This window comes from Prenolepis imparis, unplaced genomic scaffold, assembly GCF_030444845.1.
Source record: "Prenolepis imparis isolate NDT839.2.m4 unplaced genomic scaffold, iyPreImpa1.0 SCAF_14, whole genome shotgun sequence".
Taxonomy (NCBI): Eukaryota; Metazoa; Arthropoda; class Insecta; order Hymenoptera; family Formicidae; genus Prenolepis; species Prenolepis imparis.
In genome coordinates, this window is record NW_028141172.1 from 4,321,001 (window position 1) to 4,335,951 (window position 14,951).

A 14,951-nucleotide genomic window follows, 5' to 3' on the forward strand; every position below is an offset into this window, starting at 1 on the left:
AAATTGACAAATTTATAAAAACTATTTATAAAAATAAGAATAATCTATATCCTGTATACGTTTTCTTATTTCTGTATTTCTTTCTCATCTAATTATAATTATATAATATCTTAATAACTGGTTAATAAGTTTTCTCGTAGACACATTTCTCTTCTCTGACAAAAAATTTAACAAGCGTACTCTACACAATTCCATTTTTCTCGCGAACCTCCTTTTCATAGTGAAAATGTCTCAATAAAACTTGTCACTCCGCGTTCCCTAGAATTTACTGTTCCCAAGTTTCGCGGAAAAATTGTCCATTTAGATGTCTGAGAGATATATATATATATATATATATATATATACATATATTTTTAACGACACGTATCACGCGAAGAACGTCTCAGCATTTCAGTAACACAATATCTTTAATGGTTTTCAGAAATTGGTTCCTCAAAGGAAGACAGAGAGAGGGAACTGAATACGTGTTCGCTAAAAATCACCGACTTCCGAAAGGGCAAGTGTTACACCGCCGTCCTTTTATTTATTGATAAGACGTTGCATTTCGCGCATGAGTGCAAACCGCGCGCATCCCTAATAATACAAGAAGGGATGACAACGAAGGACGAACAGGTGTCCCGATGTGGGCAGGCCGATGTGAGCGGCGACGCATGCTCGCGTCGCGTCGTCGTCATCGGGGGGTGGCGGAAAACGGGGTTGAGGGGGGCGGGCGGTAGCCGGTTAAAGGGGGTGGTCGGCGAGCGAGAGATAAGAGCCAGTGGGCCAGTAGTTCGCGGCGAAGCAACCCCCGTGGATCGCGTCGCTTCGCGCTTCCGTGGCCGACTCCGCGAACTGTCATTTACCCTCTCCTCCCCCTCCCCCCTGTCTCTTTTCCTGGTGGTTGGTGGCGGATTTGAAAAAAAAATTGCGAAATATTAAAACTTACCCTTCCCGGATGTGTGTCTCTACCGCGATGGGGAAGAGTGGTTCGCCGAGCGACGTGCGTGTTTAACGAAGTATTCGATAAATTACCGGCTCCGCTCCTCCTTGAGTTTCCGCTCAACTTCCGCTTTGATCAATTTGAATTCCTGAAACCGCACAGACTCCGCAAGTCCCCCTTTTCGTCTCCTCCCCCTCGGCTTCAAGTTCCGAATTCTTGATCTTCCTCCCTCGAATTCATCCCCCCTTGTCGATTTATTAAATAATGTCTTTGAGTTTTACGCGTTTTTCGAGTGTGAAAGATTCTTCCGGAGAGTTCTGATTTTCTGGTTAAACTCGCTCTCGCGAATTGGATTATTGAAATTATGAAAATTATGGGATTTCAAACCTGTGGACTCTTTTCAGTATTCTCTCGGAGATAATTGCATTTTTTTTTAAATAATCCTCTTCAAAAGTTATTTCATTCTTTTGTTTTTAAATTATTTTATTTCGAATTACCTTCTCCCTTTTGAATTCCTAAAACTATTATATAAAAGTTCTGAAAAACATTCAAGTTCTGGAAATTTTACTGCTTTAATTCGTGCTCTTGAATTCTTGGAGAAACTATCTAAAAAGTTTGCTTCTCGAAAATTTATTTTTAAATTATTTATAACTTAAATTCTCAAGACATTTTATTCTGTTTGTCGATTTATTTTGTTATTTCAAATTCCTACAATTTTAAAAAGTCATTGAAATTTATTTATTATTTATTTATATTGAGTTTGTAGATATTAGAAAATTTGTCAAATTTTTTATATTTAATTCCCCATAGAACGCTCTCGTTAGAAAACCAACAACTCCAATTCTCGAGATCGTGTTGAAACTTGACGATTTTTCGCGCAATTCTTTACATCTTTTTAGACCATTTTAAAACTTTTCCTCCCTTCAGCATTTTACCTTCGGCGCTCCGCGTCTGAAGAAAGTTCCGTCGTAAATCGAGATTCAAGACACATAAAATATCTCGAAATCCCAGATTTTCCGAGAAGATTTTATCGCGCCAATTGAATTCGCGCCGCGGATTACTTAATTGCGACAAAAGTCTAAAACTACGCACTCGCGATGATATTCGCGTGCGAACCGCTCTCATCTCGTGTAACCTGTTGAGCGTGTAATCCTCGCTTTCCATCGATATATTCACCCGATATGTACCCAGATCAGTCGCATCGATGCAATTGAATCGCTATCGATACCTCACGCGAGATCCAAAGAGCGCGCGAATGGCCTCTTCCGTTTTCAGGAGGAAATCGTCTTCTTCCAGGAAATATGTCTCGGCGAAACTTTTTCCCATGAAGGAATAGTCGACGCAAACGTTCGAGAAATAAAAAAACACATGACATTCGTAATCCAAAACTCAGCAAATTTTTTTCGGACCCGTTATATTATTTTATTCTAGCCTAGTCCTTCTATTAATGCATAATTTTTCATCTTTTTGTCAATATCATCGAGGACCCTTATATGGGTACCTTTTCATCAATGTATAGATGCTCTATCATCAATATATGGGTACCCTTTTATCAATGTATGGATACTAACATGTTTTTACCACATTTTTGACATTTAAAATTGCTTTGGATATCCATTCATTGACAGAAGTCAAATTAAATAAATCATCTAATAAAGAGATTCGATATCAAATTAACAAATCTCTCAATTTGATAAGAGATCATCAAAGTGACATTTAGCTGAATACTTGATGATAAAACCAAATTGAATTTGAAGTGATTTAAAAGCGTTTCCCTCTCAAAAAATTTCATCGACAGAAGAAGACTAGAGTTCTCTCTTTGAATCTCTGAGTCTCTTCTCAAACTATTTATGGCCGGCATTTTTTAGATCCTCCAGAACCTTGTCTTAATTAAACTCTCGGACTATCTGCCATCCAAATTCTTAAGGTCCTCGAAATTTTAATTTATTAGATTCTTGACTTTGTCAAAAATACCCTCGACGAATTGAATTCTTCAATTCTTATTTCCTAAATTCCCGGCGTTTTCGAAATTCCAGAAACTTCCGATATTCCGCATCGCTCACTTTCGTTCCTGAAATTTCCCGCTTCCCCGAAATATTTCATTTCAGAAATATATCATCTCGGTCAGCTTTGATCCTCTTTCAGCCCTCTCTCCTTCTCTCTCCGTTGCATGACGTCTCTTAATTAGGTTACTTAATTACACAGCTCGTGTATCCCTGTAAATCCTGAATCCTTCCACCTCTCATAAATCTTCAACATCCTCCGATATATTTCCAACGATTAATCCCTTCAAGTATACATAAAAAGTATATATAAAACACCGTCGTATATCATTGAATGAAGAGTGCGCTTTCAGATGCAGCGAGCCAACCTTGTGCCGTAAAAGTGCGCGCGTTTTGTTTTGTGGGTGCAGTTTTGACTGAGCGATGACGAGGTCAACCACCACCGAGCGAGTCGTCCTGGCGGATACCTACGATCCGCTACTCCTGTGTGACATCATCTTCGCGAACGCCAGCAACACCAGCAGCGAGTTCGACCCGGAAACGACGAACGCGAGTTATCCCGTCGCGGGCCGGGAAAGTAACGTGGATGGACTCAACAATTGGTGGGCGATGCTGGCCCTGGTCCTGGTGCTCGGCACAGCGGCGGGAAATATCCTGGTGTGCCTGGCGATAACCTGGGAGCGACGGCTGCAAAACGTAACTAATTACTTCCTGATGAGCCTGGCCATCACGGATCTCATGGTCGCCGTTCTGGTGATGCCGCTGGGCATCCTCACCCTCGTCCGAGGTGAGTTTGCGAGGTCCCGAGCGAAAGGATCAAGAATTCTCGCGAGACCACCTCCGGGGATCGAGATTGTCTTCTCCTATCCGACGAAAGTCTTGAGATAATTAATTAATTTGGATACCCAAGAAGACTTTAATATGTCAAAAATGTGTCGTAATAAAAGCCTTTCTATTTCGAAAATTTTCTAAAATATAACGGGAAAGAATCTTTGAGACCCAGCAACTATGAAAAAATTGTCGCAGTTGGTACCGAGTACCTATGCATTATTGATAGAAAGATGAAAAAATAATGCACAGAAGGGTTAATCGTGTTCACAATAAATATTTAATTTTGCGGTATTTCTAGTCTTGATATTTATACATATTTAATAACATTGCGAATATAAAATATATTATATTCACGTGTCACGCAAACTTGTGACCAAGAGAGTCGTTAAAAATGTCCTAGCTAGTCGAATAAAGTGTCGCGTGCTTGTTTCCAGCAGTTTAATGGACTACAAGGGGCGCGTAAGGGCGCCATTTATCACCGGTATACCACGATATTTGGTGAATCTGTGGTGTGGGAGAGGACCTGCAATTTTCCGACATCTCGAATAAAATGCGCGGTTTACAGAGAGAGCGAGCGAGAGAGAAGAGTGCGAGAGAGGGAGAAAATCGTGGGAAACGAAAAACCCTGTCGAAGGTGGTAGGAGTTGCTATTTACAGACCCGTTGCTATTTCGGGCAATTCGGAGAGGAGAGGCGTAAAATTAATCGCGTAAGAACGCTATTTACCGAGTGCGTATTTAGAATCGAGGCGAAAGATATGGATATATGCTTTCCTGGGTTTCGAAATAAAACGCCGGTCTTTTATTTCGAGCGATTCGAGGGAGAAGGGTGGAGGATCCCTGTTGTAAGGTGCTGTATTTATAGAAATATAGGGCTACCGATGTTCATGTATTTCCAGGACAAAGGGAAATTAAATATTTCTCGACGTTACAGATGTGAGTCATCTAATCGGAAAAGTGTCAACAAAAGATATACATATACTATATAATAAAATAAAAATGATAATAAAATAAACACTATATAATAATAATAATAATAATGATGATAATTTAATAATAATAATAATAATATATAATAATGATGATGATGATGATACTAAAATAGAAAAAGTATATAATAATAACAAAATAAAAAAAATATATAATAATAATAATAAAAATATATATAAATGTATATATAGCTGAAAAGAAACGTCACTGTTTGCAGACTGTTTGCCATTTCCAGCAATTTTTCGAGAGGAACAATAAAATGTATTGCGCGCGAGCTCGCATAAGGGCTCGCTATTTAACGCCAACACAAAATGCCGTGCCCATATTTACTGAATCCTGCAATAAAAAAAAGAAGAAAGAAAAAGGTTAAAGGGCGCTTTTTCTCGTTCTGCAAATAGAAAGGCCGTCGCTCGCTTATTTCAGGTAACGGGACGATTTCCTGGAAGAGGCGAAATGTCATAAGGGATGGATGCCCCATTTTATCGCCCCGGTATCATTACGAGATATTTGCCTGTCTACAACAAATGAATCAACGAATAAATCCTAGAGGAGGATATCTATTCGCGGAGCCACATCCGGTTCCGCGCGATTCGACGTAATTCCCGTCTAAAGGGTTATATCGCCGACCTGTCCGAAGAGAAAAGGGTTAAAAATTTGCTTCCCCGCCGAGTGAAACATTAGCTGAGAAACCGGACGAAGGAAGAGATACCAGACGAAAGGAGAGAGAGGGAGAGAAAAACCACCCCGAAGCTATTCGTAAACCAGCTGGCCCCTATTTCGAGGCTAATTTAGGAAAGAAAGGGGGAAGGAAGGGAGCGGACGCGGAATTGGCGTATAAGGGCGCATAAACCGCGCTATTTATCGCCGGGGCGCATTACCCGGACTCGCACATCGGTCTTCTCGCGTGATAGGTGGTTCTCGTGCTTTTACGAGTCGCTCCGGAGGAGCTCAAGGCTCTCCTTGTCGGCCGAAACGAGCGCGCTTATGCATAATGGATCACCCCCGGTGATGCTTACTCGATACTCGCGCGTCGCAACGACGCGACCGTGCAACTGACATCGCGGAGATGCCACCGCCCCGGTGTACAAACACACGAACAAAAACGGAGAATATATGCACGAGGATATGCACGAGGATATTAAGCAAGATCTCAGTTCTGCCAGAGATTGAATCGAAACCGAAAAAAAACCCCTCGAGGAATTAATAACTGTTCAAGACAGTCCCCCGAGGATTATCAGTTTACCTCTTTTTTAGCTTATTAATATTTATTATTGATATTTTGATTAATATTTTGATAAAAAATTGATTTTAGAAATTTTGTATTATTTATATAATTTATTTAATAATTATTTTTGAACGAGAATATTAAATAAGTCTTTCAATTTGGCAGAGATAGAACCGAAACCGAAAGAAAAACTCTTGAATAATTAATAACTGTTCAAAATAATCCGTCGAGATAGTGCTCTTATTTTGCTGTTTATATCTTTTTTTTTACTTGTAAATGTCAGACGCGTTATTAAATATTTTAGTAAAAAATTTATTTTAGAAATTTTGTACACTCTCTCTATTTATATAATTTTTTAAATCATTTTTCTTAATAATATTGAAGAGAATATTAAGCGAATCTCAGTTTTAGGAGAGATAGAATCTGAACCGAAAAAAAAACCGTCGAGAAATTAATAACTGTTCAAGACAGTCTCTCGAGGATTATCAGTTTACCTCTTTTTTAGCGCGTTATTAAATATTTTGATAAAAAATTTATTTTAGAAATTTTGTATTATTTATATAATTTATTTTAATAATTATTTTTAAACGAGAATATTAAATTAGTCTCAATTTTGCAGAGATAGAACCGAAACCGAAAGAAAAACTCTTGAAAAATTAATAACTGTTCAAAATAATCTGTCGAGATAGTGCTCTTATTTTGCTGTTAATATCTTTTTTTTTTACTTGCAAATATCAGACGCGTTATTAAATATTTTAGTAAAAAATTTATTTTAGAAATTTTGTACACTCTCTCTATTTATATAATTTTTAAAATCATTTTTCTTAATAATATTGAAGAGAATATTAAGCGAATCTCAGTTTAACAGAGATAGAATCTGAACCGAAAGAAAAAACCCTCCAGAAATTAATAACTGTTCAAGACAATCTCTCGAGATAGTGCTCTTATTAGTTATCTCTTTTTTTTTTTTGCAAATACCGGGCGCGTTATTAAAAAATTTATTTTGCAATTTTTATATTACTTATATATAATTTTTTTTATAATAATTTTAAATAATTCATCCATTTTTGTTCTAAAAGAGAGAAAAGTGAACATATTTTGCGAGCTAATTAATGATCTCTCTAGTAATTAATAATAATCTCTCATATAAATCTGCGATTTATTATTTCGCAGATAATAATAATTAATTCCAATGTATTATTCATCAATTTCATTAATTTGTTATTAGAAGCACTATTTATTCTCGTCACTCTCTGCCACTGACGCGAGCAGCGGCGGTTAATTAATGAAGAAATTCGCAAGAAACGAATCAAGTGTATTCGTAAGAAAATTGCGTAATAAAAAACTTTTTCATCAGAATCTGATCGCGAGAAGAGTTTCATTTCTTATCACTCCGAATTGACTTTATTATCTTTAATCGCGAATCGCAATTATCACGGCGGGACATCGCGTGGCTGCGTTAAACGACGACTTAATTTAGCCGAGGTGGGATCAAATATAGACCCGGTGGCTCACAAAAGAGAAAGATTCGTGCAAGGTAGCCCGAGAGGGGGGAAGAGGGAGAGAAAGGACGAGGAAATAACAGAGAAACAGGGGATCGATTGCGTAGAAGTAACCTACACGCGTCCATGGGATTTGCCGCTTTAATTTCTCCCCGGGGAGAAAAGGATTCGTGTCCTGCGCCGGTCAATCATGACCGCTATTTTCACCGTTGCCGTTATCCAAGGATAGCCAAGGCGTCCTCCGGTAGGTGTGTCTTCGTATCGGGTCGTTACGCGAAAGAAATGCCGCGGTATATATTTTTTTTATGCCTTCAGGTAATTTCCGAAGAAGCAAATGTTCATTTTTTCTTCAAGTTTCACACTTGAGAAAGAAGAATTTAGAAAGTTTTATTCATTTTAATAAAGAATATTATTTTAAATTTTTTAATTAATTAATTAATTAAATTAGTTAAAATAATTTTTAAAAAATCTAAAATAGTTTGTAATTTATTAATTAAAAAATTGCGGCCCGAAAACGATTCTAAAAATAAATTACTCGCCTGCTTCGCTGATTTTTTTTTCATATTATTTATCCTTTATCACTCCTTCGGTTCTTTGGCACAAGCACAACTCGCGGACGAATTCGTGATTAATTAGAATCGCGCGCGCGTTAATCGTCAGCTGATCGCGAAAATATACTTGAAAATATCACTCCCGACGTTAATTGCACGCGACGCTCGCTTTATGTTACACATTGCGGAAAAAAGCAATTTACAATGCTTACAATACGAGATCGGTATAACGACTGTACTTGTTAATTAAACGCGTCGGACAATCACGCTCGATCTATTTTGCATCCGGGATTGTCTTATTAATGACAGAGAACTTTAAATACGACATCGGCAAAACTTTACTGCAATACTGCGCGTTCAATTAATGGCTAATTGAGACACGCGATAATCGAGAAAGTTAATTGAGTGCGCGGTTTTAATAGCCAATCGTAAGAAATGATCTCATATGATAAGTACTTTCAGTAATTATGTCACGATTATATTAGGAGAGATTATATGCTGCCTTCTCGCTCGAGACTCGCCGCGTAAATGACAACAAGTCACGAGCATAATAAAATTCGCTATAAGGCGAATTTCGCACATATTTTCGTTCGACATGTATCCTTCGTTCAACTACTATCTTTTGTTTACATACGCGTTCTGTTATTGTGCGCACGGTTATATGTACAGTCGAGACAGATATCAGATAACTAACAAGAGAGCTTCGCAAAGCTAAAAATTCTGATTTCGATAAAATTTTACACACCTTTAAAGAAGATAAATAGATGAATTAAAAAATTCAGTCCAAAAATGATTCTAAGCATCCTCTATTTAACCACATTAATTAAGATATTTTGAAAAAATAATTTTAAAAAATTTTAATCTTTGAAGAAAATTATTTTTTAAATTAATGTTTAAATAGAAATGTTTTTATCATGAAACTTTTGTATAAAACATTTTTTTTAATTAAAAATATTTTTCGAGTAAAAAATCGTTCTACACATAAGGAATGGTTTCATCCCTTAAAATCGTTTTTGGGCCACAATTAACTTCTATTTATTTTCTCTACATATATGTATAAAGTTTTATTGTAATGAACACCTCTATTTAATCACATTAATACAATTTTTAAAAATTATTTTTTTTATTTTATTTTATATATATTATAAAAAATATCTGTTACGTTATATATAATATTATAAAATGAAGGTACTTTTATTTCGAATGTATTCTTTAAACGATATTATAATAATTTTAGGGACAACTCAATATTTCTAAATTTATTTACATGTATATATTATATATTATAATTTTATCAAAATCAAATCTTTCTTTGTAAAAACATTTAAAAATCTCGAGAAATATATACGAGAAGGATAAACTCGAAACAATCTTTTACGAGAACCGAAGAAAATCTTGTAATTCGCGTATTAATTAATACAAGGTACGATAAACTGAGATAATTTTTAGCATGAAAATTTGAAGAGTGAAAAATATCTCGACAAGCCGAGGATTCATTAGCAAGGAAATAGATTTCGGGATGGCGGTTCTTAAATGAGGAGAGAGAGAGAGAGCGAAGGATGAGAAACGTTTTACTCGGCTCAAATGGAATATTCATCAGGCATAATAATTCGTTGGAAAGTTTTGGGAAAGATCGGCCAATTAAGCGTAGCTAACGCGATCATTTCAAGAGACGGTGTATCATTCGGTCCCAAAAGGGGAAAACGGAGGGAAGGAGATTCCGCGGAAACTCGACATCGCGGAAATTACATCATAATATTATTATATTAATTATATTATATTCGGAAGATATAGATATATAATAATATTTTTTAAGATTCAAGAATTTCGGATAATTAAATATCTTTAAAAAAAATAGAAAATTAAACTTTCCGAAATTCTGAACTTTTAATTAATTATCTCATTACTGTGATTACGTATATAATTAAATGTTACGTGACATAAATACAAATAATTCGAGGAGCATAAAATTTTAATCAATTATTTAATTATTTGGGTATAAATACAGAATTTAATGAAGAGAATCCTCTTTCTCCAATTTATGTCTTCCTTTACAGGGATGTAATAAATCAAATTTAATCGCCAAAAATTAATATTATATAAATTAAGGGTTTTAATTGATTCCTCAAAATCTCCAAGGGAAGAAACTCGAGGAGGAAAGACAGGACGCGATTTCCCTTGATCCAAACATGTGTGTGTGTTTGTGCACTCTAGTTAAACTTGTCCTAGAGATTGGACACGTCGAGGGAATGCCCTTAATTGTAAGTGTCCTGTTGGCAGGACACGTCCGTCACTCTCGTCCGAGGTTCAATCGACGTGCTGAACTAACGAACGGGACAGGACCCGAACGTGTCCTTAACTTTATTATGCACGCAGGGAGGAGAGGCCCTTTAATAAAGCCGCACACACGAGGAGGAACACGTCGATGCGCGACTATCAATATCGATAATAGCGACAATATCGATAATAGCGAAATACAGAGAGAGAGAGAGAGAGAGAGAGAGAGAGAGAGAGGGACCACTTTCCCTCTCTCTCTCTCTCTCTCTCTGTCGGAGAAAGAGATGGGCGCGCGCTTTAATTAACTACTTATGTCGGCGAGTTAATCGAGAATAAACAGACTATCGATTTTCGAATCTCTCGACTTTTTGCCAATAAACTTGCGTTAAAGCCCGACATTATGCGATAATTCGCATAATTAATTACATGTAATACCTATAATTAATGTAATAACACATATCGATCGCTCGCGATTAATTGAAAGCTTCTCCTCTTCCCCTCCTTCCTCTCTCTCTCTCTCTCTCTCTTTCTTTCTTCCTTTTTCTCTTTCTCTCTCTATTAAAGTCGTATTTGCATTCTTTCATGCGAAAACATGTTACACGCGCATTATTATAATGTTACAGCGAAAATAAATAATGATACAATTATATACAACATGACGATTGTCATAATATTCTCATTAATTCTTAATTATCATGACAATCATAAAAATTTATAATGAAACAAAAAAGGTCTGCTAGATAAATACAAAGAGCTAATAAGAACCAGACGTAGAAATTAGGCGTAATAAACTTGTTTTAAAATTCTTCTTTGTTTAATTTAATATTAAAAAGTCTTTATTTAATCTGAAATTTTTATGTAATTTCGAATTAAACAAAGAACTTGTAATTTTAAATTAAATAAAGGACAATTTTTAAACACAAGTTTGTTGCGTTTAATTTCTGCGCTTGGCTCTTATTAGCCCGTTTCGTATTTGAATTTATAATTATAAATATTTATATTTACAAATATATATATATAATTTATATTTACAAATATATATATATAACATTAACTTTTATAATATTTTATTTTATGAGAAACAATAAACCCGAGTAAATTGGTATAAAGAAGAAAAAATGGTATTCAGCGAATGTGTCTGACTATCGCGGCACTTTACTACTTTATGTGTGCCTGATCAAGTAGCATTTTTACTACTCGAAGATTTACGCAACGTCTGAATATAGCGCAGCTCTTGACTACTCAAATAACATCTGACTATGATAATTTTATATTAATTTAATATTAAAAAGTCCTTATTTAATCTGAAATTTTTATGTAATTTCAAATTAAACAAAGAACTTGTAATTTTAAATTAAATAAAGGACAATTTTTAAACACAAGTTTGTTGCGTTTAATTTCTGCGCTTGGCTCTTATTAGCCCGTTTCGTATTCGAATTTATAATTATAAATATTTATATTTACAAATATATATATATATATATATATATATAACATTAACTTTTATAATAATTTATTTTAAGAGAAACAATAAACCCGAGTAAATTGGTATAAAGAAGAAAAAATGGTATTCAACGAATGTGTCTGACTATCGCGGCACTTTACTACTTTATGTGTGCCTGATCAAGTAGCATTTTTACTACTCGAAGATTTACGCAGCGTCTGAATATAGCGCAGCTCTTGACTACTCAAATAACATCTGACTATGATAATTTTATATTAATTTAATATTAAAAAGTCCTTATTTAATCTGAAATTTTTATGTAATTTCAAATTAAACAAAGAACTTGTAATTTTAAATTAAATAAAGGACAATTTTTAAACACAAGTTTGTTGCGTTTAATTTCTGCGCTTGACTCTTATTAGCCCGTTTCGTATTCGAATTTATAATTATAAATATTTATATTTACAAATATATATATATATATTTATATATATATAACATTAACTTTTATAATAATTTATTTTATGAGAAACAATAAACCCGAGTAAATTGGTATAAAGAAGAAAAAATGGTATTCAGCGAATGTGTCTGACTATCGCGGCACTTTACTACTTTATGTGTGCCTGATCAAGTAGCATTTTTACTACTCGAAGATTTACGCAACGTCTGAATATAGCGCAGCTCTTGACTACTCAAATAACATCTGACTATGATAATTTTATATTAATTTAATATTAAAAAGTCCTTATTTAATCTGAAATTTTTATGTAATTTCAAATTAAACAAAGAACTTGTAATTTTAAATTAAATAAAGGACAATTTTTAAACACAAGTTTGTTGCGTTTAATTTCTGCGCTTGACTCTTATTAGCCCGTTTCGTATTCGAATTTATAATTATAAATATTTATATTTACAAATATATATATATATATTTATATATATATAACATTAACTTTTATAATAATTTATTTTATGAGAAACAATAAACCCGAGTAAATTGGTATAAAGAAGAAAAAATGGTATTCAGCGAATGTGTCTGACTATCGCGGCACTTTACTACTTTATGTGTGCCTGATCAAGTAGCATTTTTACTACTCGAAGATTTACGCAGCGTCTGAATATAGCGCAGCTCTTGACTACTCAAATAACATCTGACTATGATAATTTTATATTAATTTAATATTAAAAAGTCCTTATTTAATCTGAAATTTTTATGTAATTTCAAATTAAACAAAGAACTTGTAATTTTAAATTAAATAAAGGACAATTTTTAAACACAAGTTTGTTGCGTTTAATTTGTGCGCTTGGCTCTTATTAGCCTGTTTCGTATTCGAATTTATAATTATAAATATTTATATTTACAAATATATATATATATATATATAACATTAACTTTTATAATAATTTATTTTATGAGAAACAATAAACCCGAGTAAATTGGTATAAAGAAGAAAAAATGGTATTCAACGAATGTGTCTGACTATCGCGGCACTTTACTACTTTATGTGTGCCTGATCAAGTAGCATTTTTACTACTCGAAGATTTACGCAGCGTCTGAATATAGCGCAGCTCTTGACTACTCAAATAACATCTGACTATAATAATTTTATATTATATTCTCCTCTTTTTATTCTTCTCTACTACTACCCTAAAATTATATATTATATTTTGATTTTTTTTATATATGTATACATATATGTATAATTAAAAATTCTCAGATGCAGAATACTTTAAATTCTTAATATTTTTAGACATAAAAATTAACAATAAAAAAGATTTTGACCAAAATTTTTAACAAAAAATTAATATAAATTCTCAACTTTGACATTCTTTCCCAATAACTCTCTTCGCTTCCAGAATTAAATTTTTAGATTATGAGGATAATCTTTTTTAAGATTCTTACGCTGTTTTGGAATTTGGACAATTTATTCGAATTTAACGTTTACATATTTTATTACCTTATATTTATGTATTATAAAATTTTAAATATATATACATATATACATATAAAATTTTAAAATTTTAAACTTATAATTTTAGTGTGTGTGTGTGCGTGTATGTATGTACATGTTTACGTGCGTGCGCGTGTATGTAGGGTGTTGAATCCATGTGCAAACGGTGATTTGTCGAAAGTTGATCAACGTATCGTCAGCGAAATATCGTTAGTCGGTCGACATCGATAATGGGCCGTTTAATTAGGGAGCGGTTCTTGCGGACAGCCTACAGCGACAATCCGACATACCATTGTCGTGTCGGGTGTACACGACTGTCACTATGTAGCCCCGATTGTCCACCGAGTATTCGCAAATAGTAAATTAAAAAGATTGTCATTAATTAATGTTCCTGAGTGCGCAAACACAATCAAAGAATGTCTTTCTCTCTATATAAAATGCTAATTATATTCTCTCTCTATATATATTCAATTAAACATTTCTGACAGAAAAATTAAATTCGAAATAAAATTATTAAAAATACGCAATATTAATATTACTATATTAAAATGTAAAATTAAATATTAATTTAAACTAGTGTGCAAATTTTTGTCGATATTTTTTTAATGCAATCCAAAATGCTCTTATTATGTTTATAAGAAATAGATGCTTTAAAAAATTTTATAGAAACCAAATAAATTATTAAATATAAATGTTCAATGGTGATATAGGGAAGTAAAGGTCTATTATACGAAAAAAATTGCAAATTTCCTCTATTTGTCTCAAATATGTCAAAACCGAACGAGTGATATAAAAAAAATAGAAAATATTTCTCCACAATACAATCAATAAACAAATGGGATCTTTTTAATAAACCACGTGGAGGATAAATCTCACTGACCGGAAATTCCGATGCAAAAATCTGATCATACTAAAAGAGAAACGTAATTCTAAATACCTCCATCAAATACATAAATATGAGGCAATAAAACATATAAACGTTGCCTTAAGCTCGGATAAATTGTCCAAACTCTAAAAGAGCGTAAAATGTCCCGGGAGAAAGATTATCATCGCAATCTAAAAATTTAATTTCAGAGGCAAGGAGAGAAATTTTTTGAAGGAATGTCAAAGAGTTGAGAGAATTTTTCAAGCTTGAAAAAATGTTGATATTAAAATCTTCCTCCATTTTTTCAATTCCCATCCAAAAGTTTACATAAAAATAAAATATCTAATTCAGACAAAAACAAAATATAATAATATTCTCTCGCCTTTAAAAATTT

At 33.7% G+C, this 14,951-nt stretch overlaps 1 protein-coding gene across 1 annotated transcript in view; it reads left to right on the forward strand.

Moving 5' to 3' along the window:
• The first annotated feature begins 693 nt into the window (after positions 1-693).
• Positions 694-14,951, forward strand: part of 5-ht2b (5-hydroxytryptamine receptor 2B) — a 60,734-nt gene continuing 46,476 nt past the window's right edge. The window contains exons 1-2 of the mRNA XM_083054743.1: positions 694-979; positions 3,276-3,709. Of these exons, the coding sequence (XP_082910869.1) occupies positions 3,346-3,709 (364 nt within the window). The 5' untranslated portion in view covers positions 694-979; positions 3,276-3,345. The remainder of the gene's footprint in view (positions 980-3,275; positions 3,710-14,951) is intronic.